Source organism: Oryza sativa, chromosome 10 (genome assembly GCF_034140825.1).
Source record: "Oryza sativa Japonica Group chromosome 10, ASM3414082v1".
NCBI lineage: Eukaryota > Viridiplantae > Streptophyta > Magnoliopsida > Poales > Poaceae > Oryza > Oryza sativa.
In genome coordinates this window covers 19617233-19631987 of record NC_089044.1, presented here as the reverse complement: position 1 = coordinate 19631987, position 14755 = coordinate 19617233, and the positions used below count along the sequence as shown (strand labels likewise).

The window sequence follows — 14755 nt, the reverse complement described above, 5'->3', positions numbered from 1 at the left end:
AATCATGACCAAGAAATTTGATTAAAACTTACCCTCTACTGAAACAGCAGACAAGCATGCATTTTCCATTGTCAACAAAGCAAGCCACTTTGGACACAGTTCTGGCCTTGTTGTTTTCTTGTCATCTTTGTCGAGCGACTTGATCACTTGACAGCTTAAGAGAATCTCTTCAACTTTTGAAAGGATTTCCTCTGAAATGCAGTCAGAATCCTTATTTGATCCATTAAGCATTTGAACTTTACTGATTCCAAGAAGTTTGGAACCTATCGATGGTGCTTTGGAATCAACAAGATTCACTGGAGGATTTAATAATTTAAGAAGAAAATGGACACCAGATTCTGAATCCAACAAATGATTTTCTTGAACCTGAACAACAAGAAGGGAGATATTGGAGAATAAGCACAAGTGAAGTTATACCATTAAAGAGTACGAGCTGCTAGCAATAATAACTGAAATTTACACCATAAATTAAAGTTCAACTTCAAACAAAATGATGAAATAAAAGCATGGATTTTCTCAAATAATCTTCTTTGTAATCACATGCCAAAATATTCATGGAAAACTGGTGAATACTTATATAACTATACTGTAGAAATAAATAACTTTGTCATGATGTGATTATCTTTATGGACTGTTATATAAAAGAAAACAATCGATATGCGTAAAAAATTGGAATGAAGCATGCACAGAAGCATAAGGATGGGATTGAGAGGTACTCACATCACTTCACAAAATGAATAGAAGAGCAGCTGCACCAATAGTGCAGGGAGGATCATCAATGTTCAAAACCAAAATTGAATCAATAATTTGTTGTACCAATCTATAGGATATAAGAAAAGAGGACACTTGTGAGTAAGAAAACAAAAGGTAACGTACAATAATTTCATTAACGGAACATGTGTTTGTTGAATGGAACGATTTCAGTATCTTTTGTTCAGTTAAAAAACAAGTCAAACTATTCAACACCTAAACAGTACACATTAACGAAATTTAATGAAACCCTATAGATTGATACACACAAATGAATCCTACACAATGTTGGATCTAATGCCAAAACTACTGCCTAGACAAATTAAGTTTGAAACTCCAGTTACAAATTCCTTTATGATCCGTTAGTAGAGATAACGACAAACTTTTGTGTTTTTTCTGGCATCAAAGGCAGAACATAATTGCTTGTTTACCGTCTAGGAACCAGAGTAAAAATAATTCGGAGAGGTGACATACATACCTCGCTATTTACACATAAAGAGAAGATCCCTCCTCTAATACAACTGTAGGAGAAAAGAACTCCAACACAGAATTTCAAAGCTGCAAAAGGCTTCAGCAGCTCAAAGATTCTATAAAGGACTTATATTTTTCAGGGAGAAACCTATGATATTCTTGATATTTTCCCCCAGACAAAAGATCTAAAAACAAGGAAGCAGTGGATGCTTCGAGGGAGAAGTGCTTCTCATCAATCATGAACAGGTAAGTGCCAGCCCTGGTTATATCACCCCTCTGTAACAGTTTCCTAACAATGGAATTTAGCATGCGGGAGTTGGCAGTACAGCCATTCTCCTCCATTGAAAGAAATAGATCATCCAATTCTTCTAGCAACCCCTGCTCTATAAGATTTTCTGCCATTAAACTGTAGGTCCTAACATCTGGCACTAAACCGTTAGCCGAGAGAGCTGCAAACAAATCCTTGGCTTCATCATTTCTGCCAACTTTAAGCAATGCACCAATCATAATGTTAAAAGTCCTAGTCTCCAGCTGTAAATCCGTCAAACATAGGTTCTGAAACATTCGAAGTGCCTCGTCAGTGAGATTGTTTTTGCAAAGCCCATGAAGGATTATGTTGTATGTGCTAAGTTCAAGCTGCGTTCCACTTTCGGTAATCCCGACATAGAGTTCTTTTGCAGCAGCAGTTCTTCTGGTTTGAAATAAACCTTGCAGAATTATATTATACGTAATAATATCAGGACTAACACCACTGCTCTCCATCTCCCTAAAAAGAACTAACGCATCTTCCATCCTGCTAATTTTACAGTAGCCATTAATCAAAGTATTATATGTAACACAATCAGGTTTCATTCCAACTGAGACCATGCTGGCAAGTAACTTCGTTGCTTCATCCATCTTACCTGCCAAGCAATATCCATCGATGAGAGTACTGTACGTAATGATATCGGGCTTCACACCAATACGTACCATCAGGTCAAAGAGTTTTTCAGATTCTATAACCCTCCCTTCTTTGCAATGACTGTCAATTATTGAATTAAAGAAAATAGTGTCCAGACAGATGCCTCGATCCAACATTTCAAGAATTAACTCTTTAGCCTTGTCCCATTTGTCAAAGATACAGAGACTATGAATTAGGGAGTTATAAACAATGTTGCCAGGGCTTAGTCTTTCATCGATCATCTGCTCAAAATAACGCATAGCATCTTCTACTCTGCCTGACTTGCAAAGTATGCCTATAACTGTTCCATAGGTCACTGTATCCGGATTCAATCCTTGCTGCCTCATTTTGCTGAACACAAGCATTGCCTGATCTACTTTCCCTTGTTTAGCGTATGCACATATTAGAATGCTGAAAACATAATGATTAGGGTGGATACCGTTTCGTACCATCAAATCCAAGAGACCATGCATCTCAACAAGGGCTCCTTTGGTAGCATACCCCTGAAGCAGGGTACCATAGGTAGTAATTTCAGGCTTTAGGCCCCTCTTGGTCATAGAATCGAACATCTTTCTAGCTTCCGTGCATCTTCCGTTCTTGCAAAGATAATCCATGAGCGAGTTATAAGTAACAACATCTGGTTCGACACCATCACTGTGCATCTTTTTGAGAAATCCAATAGCCTCTTTCGGCTGCCCTGAAGAGCAATACCCATGCACGATACTATTATACGTCCTGCAATTAGGCATGACACCATTCTTAACCATGCTGGTAAGTACCTCCATGGCTTTGTCCATAGCTTGAGCCTTGCATAACGCAGCAATAATAGAGCTGTAGGTAACAACATTTGGTAAAATCCCCCGGTCCAGCATTTCATGGTATGTACCGTAAGCTTTGTCCAGATCCCCCTCCTTGAAGAAGCCATTGATGACAGTGGTATACGACACCACATCAGGTGGGCAGTCACCTCCATCATCAGGCATCATTTGGAGCAGCTCGAGAGCTTCTTGGCTTCTGTTCTCATCACACAGCCCCTTGAGAAGAATATTGTAGGAGAAGACATTTGGTATGCAGCCAAGCTGGGTCATTCTGCGGAGCACTATGTCCATTGCGTCGCTCGTCCTCTTGTCAGCACAGAGGCCCTTGAGCAGAGGAGTGAAGGCGATGGCGTCCACTCTAAATCCCTTCTTAATGACATTGCCCAAGGCCGCGAAACCGAGGTCCAAGCGGCCCGCGCAGCAGCAGGAACCGATGAGAATGCCGTAGGTGCACAAGTTGGGAGTTACCTCGTCGGCGCCGGCTCGGGCCATGCGGTTGTAGCGGGACACGGCGGCCGCGGGGCTGTGACGCGCGACGTCGGCGAGGGCGCAGTTCAAGCCGTAGATCGAGGCGCCCCTGCCACGCCGGAGCAATTCGTCGAACACGTGGCGTGCGTCCTCGGCGCCACTGCCCCCCGTGCGGCCCCCTCGCCCTTGGGTCGAGCCCTCCGAGCGAAGGGCGCCAACAGCGCCGGCGCGGACGCGGGAAGCGGCGCGGCGCGCCATGCCCGCCCGCCCTAGCGGACTGGTGCAGCAGCAGCAGCGCCGGCGGAAACCAACGCGACGCAGCTGATACGGAGAGGTGGGCGGCAGCAGTGGAGGATAGAGGGGAGGGGAAGGGGGAGGTCGGCGCCGTGCTATTTGGCGCTGAAGTATACGATTTTGCGCTCAACAAAAAGATTATTTTTAAATAAGTTTTGGTCACGGTTAATTTATAAAATTAATTTTTGGAAAGTGTCAAATTGTCAAAAATTTGTGTGATAAAAGGGTGGCCGCAGTTTGCAAGCGCGTCTAGGTCTAGACGCTGTTATAAACAACGTCCATCCTGTTTTGATAAATCCTCCAAACAAATTGCTAATAATTTAATTTTAAAAATATTAATTATTATTAATATAAAAATTCGGCGAAACATGTGTCATGTAAATTGGATATATAGATCTTTATTTGAGTCAGATTTTAAATCCGTTTGCTTTTGGAAATACGGAAGGAGTCGTATAAGGTATCTCTTTAAAAATTTTACATGCTAACTTGATCGAGATATCTGTTCTGCGCGCGTGGAAGAGAAAAAAAACATAAATTTTTTGCGGTAGTTTAATAGAGGGATCCACCTTTAGTTTTTTAGTTTTTTATTGAATTTAGGCTCTCTCTTAGATGGAGGAGTATTTCCACTTCCTATTTTCAGTTTAGGAAAAAAAATAAATTTTAGGGATAGATTATTGCTAACATATTAGTGATGCTCTAAAATCAAAGCACGGTTTAAATTTGTTATAGTCTACTACTTCCTCCATTTCATATTATAAGTCGTTTTGATTTTTTTTAGTCTAACTTATTTAAATTTGACTACGTTTATAGAAAAATATAGCAGCATTTTTAACACAGAACAAATATATTATCAAAATATATTCCATGCTAAATTTAATGAAACTAGTGTGGTGCTTAAATGTTGCTAATTTTTTTCTATAAACTTAGTTAAACTCGATAAAATTTGACTAATATAAAAATCAAAGCGATTTATAAGAAAAAAAAAGTCAAAACTACTCCCTCCATCCCGAGAGGTAATAACCTATTACCGAATTATACATTACATACAACTATAAATCTAGACAACCTAATCGAATTCGTGAATCTAGATAATATCTAATCCAATACTATATTCTTATATTTTGGAAGAAAAGAAGTGCTCCCTCCATCTCATAATATAGCAACTTAGTACCAGACGAGACATACCAATTTGTTATATTATGGGATGGAGAAGTAGGAAAGAATTTATTGCAAGTTTGCAACTGTGCCAAAACCGGTGTGTTGAATGAAACATATATTAACGTGATAAAATGGCGTTATTAAACCGGTGTATTGATTCTTGGGTAGTTAGTAGTAGTTCATGCTAAATAATGAACGTAAGGGCAAGCTATTGCTCGTTGTGCTCTGTGCAAATTGGGCTCAAATTGTGGTGAAGATGACGGTTCAAGCTAAAGTTTCAGCAGAGGGTAATGTGAAGGAGATTATCTTAAGATCATAAAATGTAGCATCAATATATACCTGCGAAAGATCTGAGAAAAAAATTAGATGTGTAGGAGTAATGGTAGTTAAGAACCCTTCACTTGACATGTGATGGAAGCAAAACCAGGAAGAAGAAAGGGAATGAAAGAGAGCTTAACACGCTGGTAGGTTTCTTACTTTCTATGGTTAAACAAATTGAGTTACATAACGTGGAGAACTAGAACACTGGAAGAGGTTGGAAAGTCCCCCCCCCCCCCCCCACCGTCGCTCTCGCACGGGCGGCTTGGGGGGCGAAAAAACCCTAGCTGCCCACTCCCCACTTCTTCTCCCCCACCTCGCCGCCGCCGGAGCTCGCCGGCGGCGAAGCCGGCAGCGAGCAAGGAAGGCAGCGGCGAGGCCCTTTTTTCTTGGCGTCTTCCTCCTCGACGCGATGAGGATGGGGCAAACGACGAAGCCCTCACTGCGGTCGGAGGTGGTGACGCCGTGGCGGTGTGGGGAGGCGGCGGATCCGGCGCCCCCAAGGCCGGATCCGGCCATCCCGCGCCTGGATCTGGCGTGGCGGCGGCACGAGGCGGCTAGGGACGGCGGTGGCGGCTCAGCAAGGTGCGCGGTGGCGGCTCGGCAGCGGGCGGGCGAGGTGCGCGGCAATGGCATGGGGCTGCCTCGGGCGCGGAGGCGGAGCGTGGCGGCGTGCGGTCGTGTGCGCCGGTGACGTGCAGCCGGCCCGGGCGGCAGCGGCGGCGGCTCAGTGGCATGCTCGGCCCTTGGAGCTGGCGGTTGTGCTCGCTGGCGCCGGCAACAGCGCGACGGCCGTGGCTCGCTGGTGCCAGCGCGAGCTGTCCCATGGCGCGGCCAGGCCTCGGTAGCCGGGCGGCCGTCGTGGTGCCCTTAGCGGCCAGCTGGGCGGCGCGACGCAGCCAGGAGGGGCGCGGAGACCAGGCAAAGGGGGTGCAGGTGGGTGGCGCCGGAGCCGGAGCGACAGCGTATCCGGCATTGGCGCAGGCCCAGATGGTAGTGCAAAGGGAGCTGGAGTCGATGGGTTGTCTTCCTCGTTGCCGGTCGGCACCCTCGCCCTTCCTAGAGCTCATCCCCTTCTTTTGCGGGGAGTTTCTAGGTTGGATTGAGACAGCAGCTCGCCAGCGGGGGAAGCTCAGGCTGCCGAAGCAATGTCACCCAGTCCCGGGTTCTCCTTTGGCCAAAACTGGCAAGGCGGCCGGCGGGTGGTGGAACGGAGGGGTCCTGGGCCAGCTCTCAGGGATGGTGGTTCGATGGAGTCGGCCGACGAAGGGGCGTCGGTGCGGTGCGGTGGAAGCTACGTGCTACCTTTTGTCTGTGTGGTGGTTCTGAGTGGTGGACGGTGATCTGCGATCAAGGCTATAGGGTCCTAGGCGGAAGCCTAGTCCGGTGGTTCACCGGACCGGCAGCGGCTACGCCTTCGGGCGTCGTAACCTCCTTGGGGCGCTGTCAAGGGTTACCCTCTCCCCTTCTTGATGAGTTTCTCTGGGTGAAAACCACATCTTTTTAGATGGACGATGGCAGCATCCTACATGTCGTGACCACCTTGGTGGCATCGTTTTCGAAGTCTCATCTATGTGTTGCTGCCGTAGGCCTAGCGGCGTTTGGTCACACTTAGTGGCGGTCGTTTGGTGCTAGGCTTCACCCTCAGTGGTTTGTGCTTGGGGGTAGTGTATGGTGTGTGGTCATGCACCTTGGTGCATTGTGGTGTTTTTTCTTGTAACTTTTACTCCTTAATACATTCGGATGGCCTTGTCGATGACATGGGATCAGGAGTATCATGACTAGAGGTTTGAGGCAGACACAATCGCCCACGTGGCCTGGCACCCTCGGGGGACGTCGGGCCCGAGGGTGATGTGTTCGCCCTCCTCTTAGTCCCCCCGAGGGGGTCGGACCGCACCCGCCTCGGCCCCGAGGGCCGAGGCGCCCCGACCCCTCGTGGGTTTTTGCTCCGCGTGTATGGGTTAGGTGAGCACAGCGGGGCTCACCTAACCACATTTATTGCGGTTTGGCTGAGCGTGTCACGCCGCATGTAACGAAGTGCAGTGCACTCGTTTATCCGGTCTGTGACCAGTCACAGACCGGTCAGATCGCGGGTTAGGTGGCGACAGGCGATCTGACGCACGCCTCGCCCCATCCCGTCAGGACGAGGGCTTCTAGGCGCTCGTCCCCAGCTGGAGCTAGCGTGTTACCTCCTAGAGATGGCACGTTAGTCCTGGTTAGATATATGCCAGGCTTCATCCTAACCATTACAGGCAAGATGTTGTGTGAAGAAGGGCCAACATGTAGATTGCTAAACTGACGCGTGGTGGACAGGAATGAGCAATTTGTGACCAGTCTGACACTGGTCATGTCGTCAGCAGACAGCCATAATCCCACGTCGCACCTGCTTTCGGCGGAAGTGGAGGTAGGTATGGGCCGTCCTATCAGAAGGTCATTCGGACGGCAACTATACAAATCTCCGTCCATTTATGAAAAGGTAGGGTAAGTCCCCACAGAAAGGAGGGAGATGGTGCATGTGGTATCCCCTTAAGATATAAAAGGAGGACCTTGCCCACTTAGAGGGGGGGACTGGACTGGACTTTTCCAGATTCGGAACCCAGAACAAGGGAGAGGCTGGCTCATACTTTGTAGCTCCTTCATACACAGATCCCCCCAAAACACAGGAGTAGGGTATTACGCTTCTCAGCGGCCCGAACCTGTATACATCGCCCGTGTCTTATGCTCTTTCGACGGTCGCGAACCTTCCACATACAGAGAGCTTAGAATTTCACCCTGAGTCCCCGGCCGAACCGGCAAAGGGGGGCCTGCGCGGTCTCCCGGTGAGGAGCCCCACGCTCCGTCATCTGGCGCGCCAGGTAGGGGACTCAGTGTGTGTTTTTCTGAGCTCTCGTACTCTTCCGTGTGCGCCAAGCTTTTCCTGTTCAGCCTGATGGCCGAGCAAGCAAAGGCGCACGACCTCTCTCCGAGTGTGAGTGGCGACGACGGGGAGCCGAACCCACGCCGTCGAGCTCGTACTCCACCGCTCCCTCCACGCCAAAGTCCTAAGCGGGGGGAGGCGCTCGAGAGGGTCGAAAGATCCGCGACTTCACCGATCGCGGGCGATGGAGAAGAACGGCGAGATGGGGAGCGTCGCCTCCTCGTCTACGGCGACGGCAGCACGCCCCAGGGCGCGCTCCAAGCTGCGGGCGCGCTCTTACGTCACCCGCCTGTCGTCCCTGACCCGGAGTCTCCAGCCCAACGATGGCTGGACGACGTGGCCAAATTAGTCATGACGGTACGGCAGCGCCTAGATGCTGGTGGGCGGTCCTCCGCCACCAAGGCCTCTGGTGCTGCTACCACCGGCTCCGCGTCGTCAAGACGGAGGGCACGACGAGCGGCAGCCGCTGTTCGCCATTCGGCCGCCACTCCTTCGTCGACTCCTTCGACCCAGAAAGATCTGCGTGGGGGGCCGGACGCCCGCACCAGCATCGAGCGCCGGCGTAATGACCGAAGTGCTGCCCACGCAACGGAGGGCGCTTCCTCGTCCAGAGTGTCACCTCAACACGGACGCGGGAATCAGCCCTCCGTGCCCCCGGTTGGTGGTGTCGGCTGTAGAGCCTTTGTGGCGAGTCTTCGGAATGTCCGTTGGCCCCCAAGGTTCCGGCCCACCATCGCCGAAAAATATGATGGCAGCGTCAACCCCGCCGAGTGGCTAGCGAACCCGGTGGTCGTTCCCAAGGCGAACGGCAAGCTTCGGATGTGCATCGACTACACCGACCTTAACAAGGCATGTCCTAAGGATCCTTACCCCCTGCCTCGCATAGATCAGATTGTCGACTCCACTGCGGGGTGCGACCTTTTGTGTTTTCTAGATGCATACTCTGGTTACCATCAGATTCGCATGGCTAGGGAGGATGAGGAAAAAACTGCGTTCATTACCCCCATAGGAACCTATTGTTATACGACAATGCCCTTCGGGTTAAAGAATGCAGGTCCTACTTTTCAACGTACTACTCGAATTTCTTTGGGTAGCCAATTAGGACGTAATATTGAAGCTTATGTCGATGACTTGGTTGTAAAGACGCGCAACCAGGAAACGTTACTCATAGATCTAGCGGAAACTTTTGAGAGTCTCCGCTCCGCCCGCATAAAATTAAACCCCGATAAGTGTGTGTTCGGTGTACCTGCGGGCAAGCTTCTCGGGTTCTTGGTCTCTGCCCGGGGCATTGAGGCCAACCCCGAGAAGATACGGGCTATAGAGCGGATGCGCCCCCCCAGCAAACTTAGGGATGTGCAATACGTCACCGGTTGCATGGCCGCCCTAAGTCGGTTCATATCGAGGCTGGGAGAGAAGGCGTTACCCTTATTTAAGCTTCTCAAACGCTCCGGACCGTTTACCTGGACGAAGGAAGCTGAAAATGCCCTCACCCAGTTGAAGGCGTATCTAAGCTCTCCCCCAGTTCTGGTCGCCCCGGAGCCAGACGAGCCCTTGCTACTCTACTTAGCGGCGACCCCGCAAGTAGTTAGTGCGGCATTGGTTGTGGAGCGCGATGAGGACAATTCTCATTTCGCGCTTCCCCACCCTGTGCCGACTTGGCCCGGGAGAGAGCAGGGAGGAGAGGCCCCCGAGCCGAACGGTGGCCCGAGGCCCCCGACGACCGGAGTTGGCCCTCTGCCCGCTTGTCAGACGGTGCTAGGAGCCCCCGACCCCCAGGAAGGCCCTGAGGCCACTGTGGGAAGGCCGCACCTATCGCCCTTTGACCCCGAGGCTAACCCTGTGCTGACTCGACCCGGGAAAGAGCAGGGAGAAGAGGCCCCCGAGCCGAACGGAGGCCTAAGGCCCCTGACGACCGGAGTTGGCCCTTTGCCCGCTTGTCCGACGACGCCAGGAGCCCCTGACCCCCAGGACGGCCCCAAAGCCACTGTGGGAAGGCCGCCCCTGTTATCCTCCGACCCCGAGGTCATCAGCACAGAAGACAAGTGCGCCCCGCGAGGCTGCTTGGACGAAGAGTGCCCCAGGGATGCGGCCCCTAGCGAAGAGGATCGGCCCCACCGAAAGGTGCAGCGGCCCGTCTACTTTGTTAGTGAGGCCCTCCGGGACGCCAAAACCCGATACCCTCAGGCCCAGAAGATGCTTTACGCTATTCTGATGGCCTCGAGGAAACTGCGCCATTATTTCCAGGCGCATCGGGTCACTGTGGTTACGTCTTACCCCCTCGGTCAAATCTTGCATAATCGAGACGGTACAGGACGGGTGGTGAAATGGGCAATCGAACTTTCTGAGTTCGATTTGCACTTTGAACCACGCCACGCTATCAAGAGCCAGGCTCTCGCCGATTTTGTGGCAGAGTGGACCCCGGCTCCCGAGCCCGTCTCAATCCCCGAGGCCAGCACGGACCCCTCGCAGCTGCCTCACACCGCCCACTGGGTAATGCAGTTCGACGGCTCCCTGTCTCTTCAGGGCGCCGGTGCGGGGGTCACGTTGACCTCTCCGAGCGGAGACGTCCTCAGATACTTGGTCCGCCTCGACTTTCGAGCGACCAACAATATGGCAGAGTACGAGGGACTCCTTGCCGGACTCAGAGTGGCAGCTGGACTGGGGATCCGCCGCCTCCTGGTGTTAGGCGACTCCCAGCTGGTCGTTAACCAAGTCTGTAAGGAGTACCGGTGCTCTGACCCGCAGATGGACGCCTACGTGCGCCAAGTACGGCGTATGGAGCGCCATTTTGACGGGATTGAGCTTCGGCATGTGCCCAGACGGGATAACATGATTGCCGACGAACTCTCACGGCTCGCGTCCACGCGAGCCCAGACCCCACCGGGCGCCTTTGAAGAAAGGCTTGCCCAGCCGTCGGCGCGACCCGACCCCTTAGGGGAGACGGACGCGCCTGACCGGCCCCCGAGGCCCGTTGAAGTCCAGGCCTCGGGACCCGAGGGGAGCGCTCCCAGCTCCCTTAGATTGATTGCTTGGATTGCCGAGATCCAAGCATACCTCACAGATAAGACTTTACCCGAGGACCGCGAAGGGAGTGAACGCGTCCATCGCATCTCCAAACGCTACGTGCTGGTAGAAGGGACCCTCTATCGGCGCGCGGCTAATGGAATCCTCCTGAAGTGCATTCCTCGGGAACAAGGCGTTGTGCTTCTTGCCGATATCCATGAAGGCGAATGCGGAGCCCACTCCGCCTCGCGCACCTTGGTTGGTAAAGCTTTTCGCCAGGGTTTCTATTGGCCGACAGCTCTCAATGATGCGGTCGACCTGGTCCGGCGATGTAGAGCGTGTCAATTCCACGCCAAGCAAATCCATCAGCCGGCCCAGGCCCTGCAGACCATACCACTTTCGTGGCCATTTGCTGTCTGGGGGCTCGATATCCTGGGACCGTTTAGGCGGGCCCCGGGCGGGTTTGAGTATCTGTATGTCGCGATCGACAAGTTCACTAAGTGGCCCGAGGCTTATCCGGTCGTCAAGATCGATAAGCACTCCGCACTTAAATTCATTAAGGGCATCACGGCCCGGTTTGGAGTGCCTAACCGTATTATTACGGATAATGGCACCCAATTCACTAGTGAACTCTTCGGCGACTACTGCGAAGACATGGGCATCAAGCTCTGCTTCGCCTCACCTGCCCACCCCAGAAGCAATGGCCAAGTGGAGCGCGCCAATTCAGAAATCCTCAAAGGCCTTAAAACCAAGACCTTCAACATACTCAAGAAGCACGGCGATTCATGGATCGAGGAGTTGCCAGCGGTGCTCTGGGCAAACCGAACTACACCAAGCCGAGCAACCGGGGAAACGCCTTTCTTCCTCGTCTACGGCGCGGAAGCGGTTCTCCCATCCGAGCTCACCCTGAGGTCTCCTCGGGCCACCATGTACTGCGAGGCTGATCAAGATCAGCTTCGCAGAGATGACCTCGACTACTTGGAAGAGCGAAGGCGACGCGCGGCCCTCAGAGCCGCGCGCTACCAGCAGAGCCTGCGGCGCTACCATCAGCGTCACGTCCGGGCCCGATCACTCTGCGTCGACGACCTCGTCCTACGCCGCGTCCAAACGCGTGCTGGATTGAGCAAGCTCTCACCAATGTGGGAGGGTCCGTATCGAGTGGTCGGCGTCCCCCGGCCGGGCTCCATACGGCTGGCCACGGGCGACGGCATTGAGCTGCCTAACCCGTGGAACATCGAACACCTTCGTCGCTTCTACCCCTGAGGGGGGGGTCGGGTGTCAGGTTTCGGGCTCGGGCCAACCCCGCACCCCCTCGGGCGTGCAGGGTTGGCCGGGGGCTGCCACACATGCACATTCTTATTTCTCTTATTTCAGTATTTCAATAAAAGCAGTTTCAATTTCCTAAAGGCTGTATCTGTGTTTTTTTTTCCTTTTGAAGAATCTTGACTTGAAATAGGTCACTCGTGCTCAATCCTGCCCTCGGGGGCTCGGGTCGGCTAAAATCGCCAAACGGGGCCCAGAACCGAGCCGTGCCCCGGGGCGTGGTGAACTCCGGGGGGGAATCGGCAAAAACCCACAATCGGGTCACCCATAACCCTCGGTCACCACGTTCCCGGCCTGGCCAGTCTCGACATGTGGATCTCCCCAGGCACTAGCCCCGACCCACGCCTTTTGAGGACTGGGACCTGGGCACGAGCCCTTAATCAAGCTAAGACGCAAAAGGACCACGTCACAGATCATCCTCATCTCATACACACAGCAAGATGAAATTGACACAAAAATTTCTTCATTTTTGATTACAGATTAAGTTGATCTATACAAAAAAGAGGCCCGAAGGCCTTAGAAGAAGGAAAAGAAGAAAAAACTGAAGAATGGCGGGGGCTTGGGGGATCAATCCGATACGCCCGGGTCGCCGGCCTCATCGTCACTGTCGTCTGCACCACCGGCATTGTCCTCCTCGTCGGAGTTGGGGGCGAACGCGAGCCGAGGGGCTGAGCCCTCGAAGCTGTGGACGATATGGTCGGCGGCATCCCGGACCTGCGCGCGCGCTGTCCTCGGTCCCAGGAGGGAACTCATCCAGCGCCATCCATGGAGAAATTGGGGTCCCTGGCCTGGTAACTCGCCAGTACGAGCTCCACCGCTCCTTGGGCGAGGTCCCTCGAGGATGACTTAATTGTCTTCTCGAGCTCCTCGGGGAGCCGTTGGAGAGCCCCGGCCATCTTCGAGAGGCGCTGGGCGAGGCCTCCATGGTTGGCGGCGTACTTTACGGTCCGCCCTCTCCAGAGGCCCACCTGCCGACCGGCGCGATCTAGGCGGGAGACGGCGTCCCAAAGCATGCCGGGCCCTACCTCGCCTGCCAAGCGGAGGGCCTCGACCTCCCCGGCGGACGAGTTTAGCGTGCCCTGCAGATCGGCGATGGTATGTTCGGCAGCAGCGAGGCGGGCGGCTAAGTCGTTTTCGCCCGCAGCCGCCCCGCCGCTGCGCGCCCTCGCGTCCAGCTCCTTCTCCCGCGCCTCGAGGTCAGCGGCCCGCTGGTTTAGTGCGGTCCTCTCGGCGCGGACACATTCCAGAGTGCGGCGCGCCTGCTCCTCCTGCGCTGCCTCGCGGAGGGACAGGCTGTCCGCCAGCCGTTGCGCCGCGGCCTCGGCCTCCTCGAGAGCTCGCTCCCGCTCGGTGAGCGCGTCCTCGTGGAGGCGGAGTGCGGACTCCTCTTCGGCACAGGCGGACTCGTGCGCCGCCAGTGTTGCCTCCCGGATAGTGACGGCGGCCTCGCGGTCCGCCAGATCCCTCTCCACGACGCAGGCGCGCTCTTCCAGCGCCATGGCGCGCGCCTCAAGGGTCTCTTCGCGCCGTCGGGACGCCGCTTCGGTCTCCCCCGCCCGCTGTTCTCGGGCAGCGGCAACGTCAAGCACCCCCTGGGCGGCGTCGAGCTTTTTCCCTAGCTCCGCCTCCCAGCTCCCGTATTGAAGGCGGAGGGTGTCCTGCGCCTCGTTCATCACGCTGGTGGCAATGAGGGCAGCCCCCCGCTCCTCCTCCACTTCCTTGGCGATTTCCGCCAACACCTTCTTACGGGCTTCAAGCTCCGAGACATGCCGGCGGTGTGCCTTGCGGCCCACCTCCACCATGGCCTCCACTGAGCGCCGCCCCTCCTCGACACGCGCCCACGCGGCGTCGAGCTCCGCCCACTCTGCTTGCAGGGCCTCCACCTGGGCACTAAGCCCGTCCAACACCGCGATGTTTGCGGCGGCCAAGGCCTGCAGAAGGGGCTCTGCGCTCAGCGGGGCGATAGAAGGCGTGGGGAAGAGCCGCCTTGGAGAGGATGCCACGCGGCTCGGGCCGCCGATGGAAGTGCCGGACTCGGGGATGTCCCTCAGACCTGGTTGGTCCTGGGCGTCGCCTGAGGGAGTGGGCCCAAGCGACGCGCCCGCAGCCTCGTCGCCAGCTGCCCCGGAAGTTGTCGCCTGAGCGTCGCCCGAGGAAGCGGGCTCAAGCGACGCGCCCGCGACCTCATCGCGAGCTGCCTCGGAAGTCGCCATTGCCTCGTCCTGGCGAAATCCGGCTTTCTCCCGAGCGGCTTCCTCGGCCTGGTGGGCTCGGGCGGCCTCCTCCCGAGCGGCT

The 14755-nt window shown here is 53.9% G+C and overlaps 1 protein-coding gene across 1 annotated transcript; it reads right to left on the bottom strand.

Annotated features, from left to right (window-relative positions):
- Window positions 1–217: 217 nt before the first annotated feature.
- LOC136351217 (protein Rf1, mitochondrial-like) lies at window positions 218–3803 on the bottom strand. The gene is made up of 3 exons (XM_066304687.1): window positions 1229–3803; window positions 721–820; window positions 218–366 (listed from the first exon to the last, which is right to left on the bottom strand). The coding sequence occupies exon 1, from the start codon at window positions 3703–3705 to the stop codon at window positions 1321–1323; it is 2385 nt and encodes a 794-aa protein (XP_066160784.1). The 5' UTR covers window positions 3706–3803; the 3' UTR covers window positions 218–366; window positions 721–820; window positions 1229–1320.
- Window positions 3804–14755: the final 10952 nt, after the last annotated feature.

Bases quoted from the DNA above. Each gene is read 5' to 3' on its own strand.
- LOC136351217 (XM_066304687.1), bottom strand. From the start codon at position 3,705: ATGGCGCGCCGCGCCGCTTCCCGCGTCCGCGCCGGCGCTGTTGGCGCC.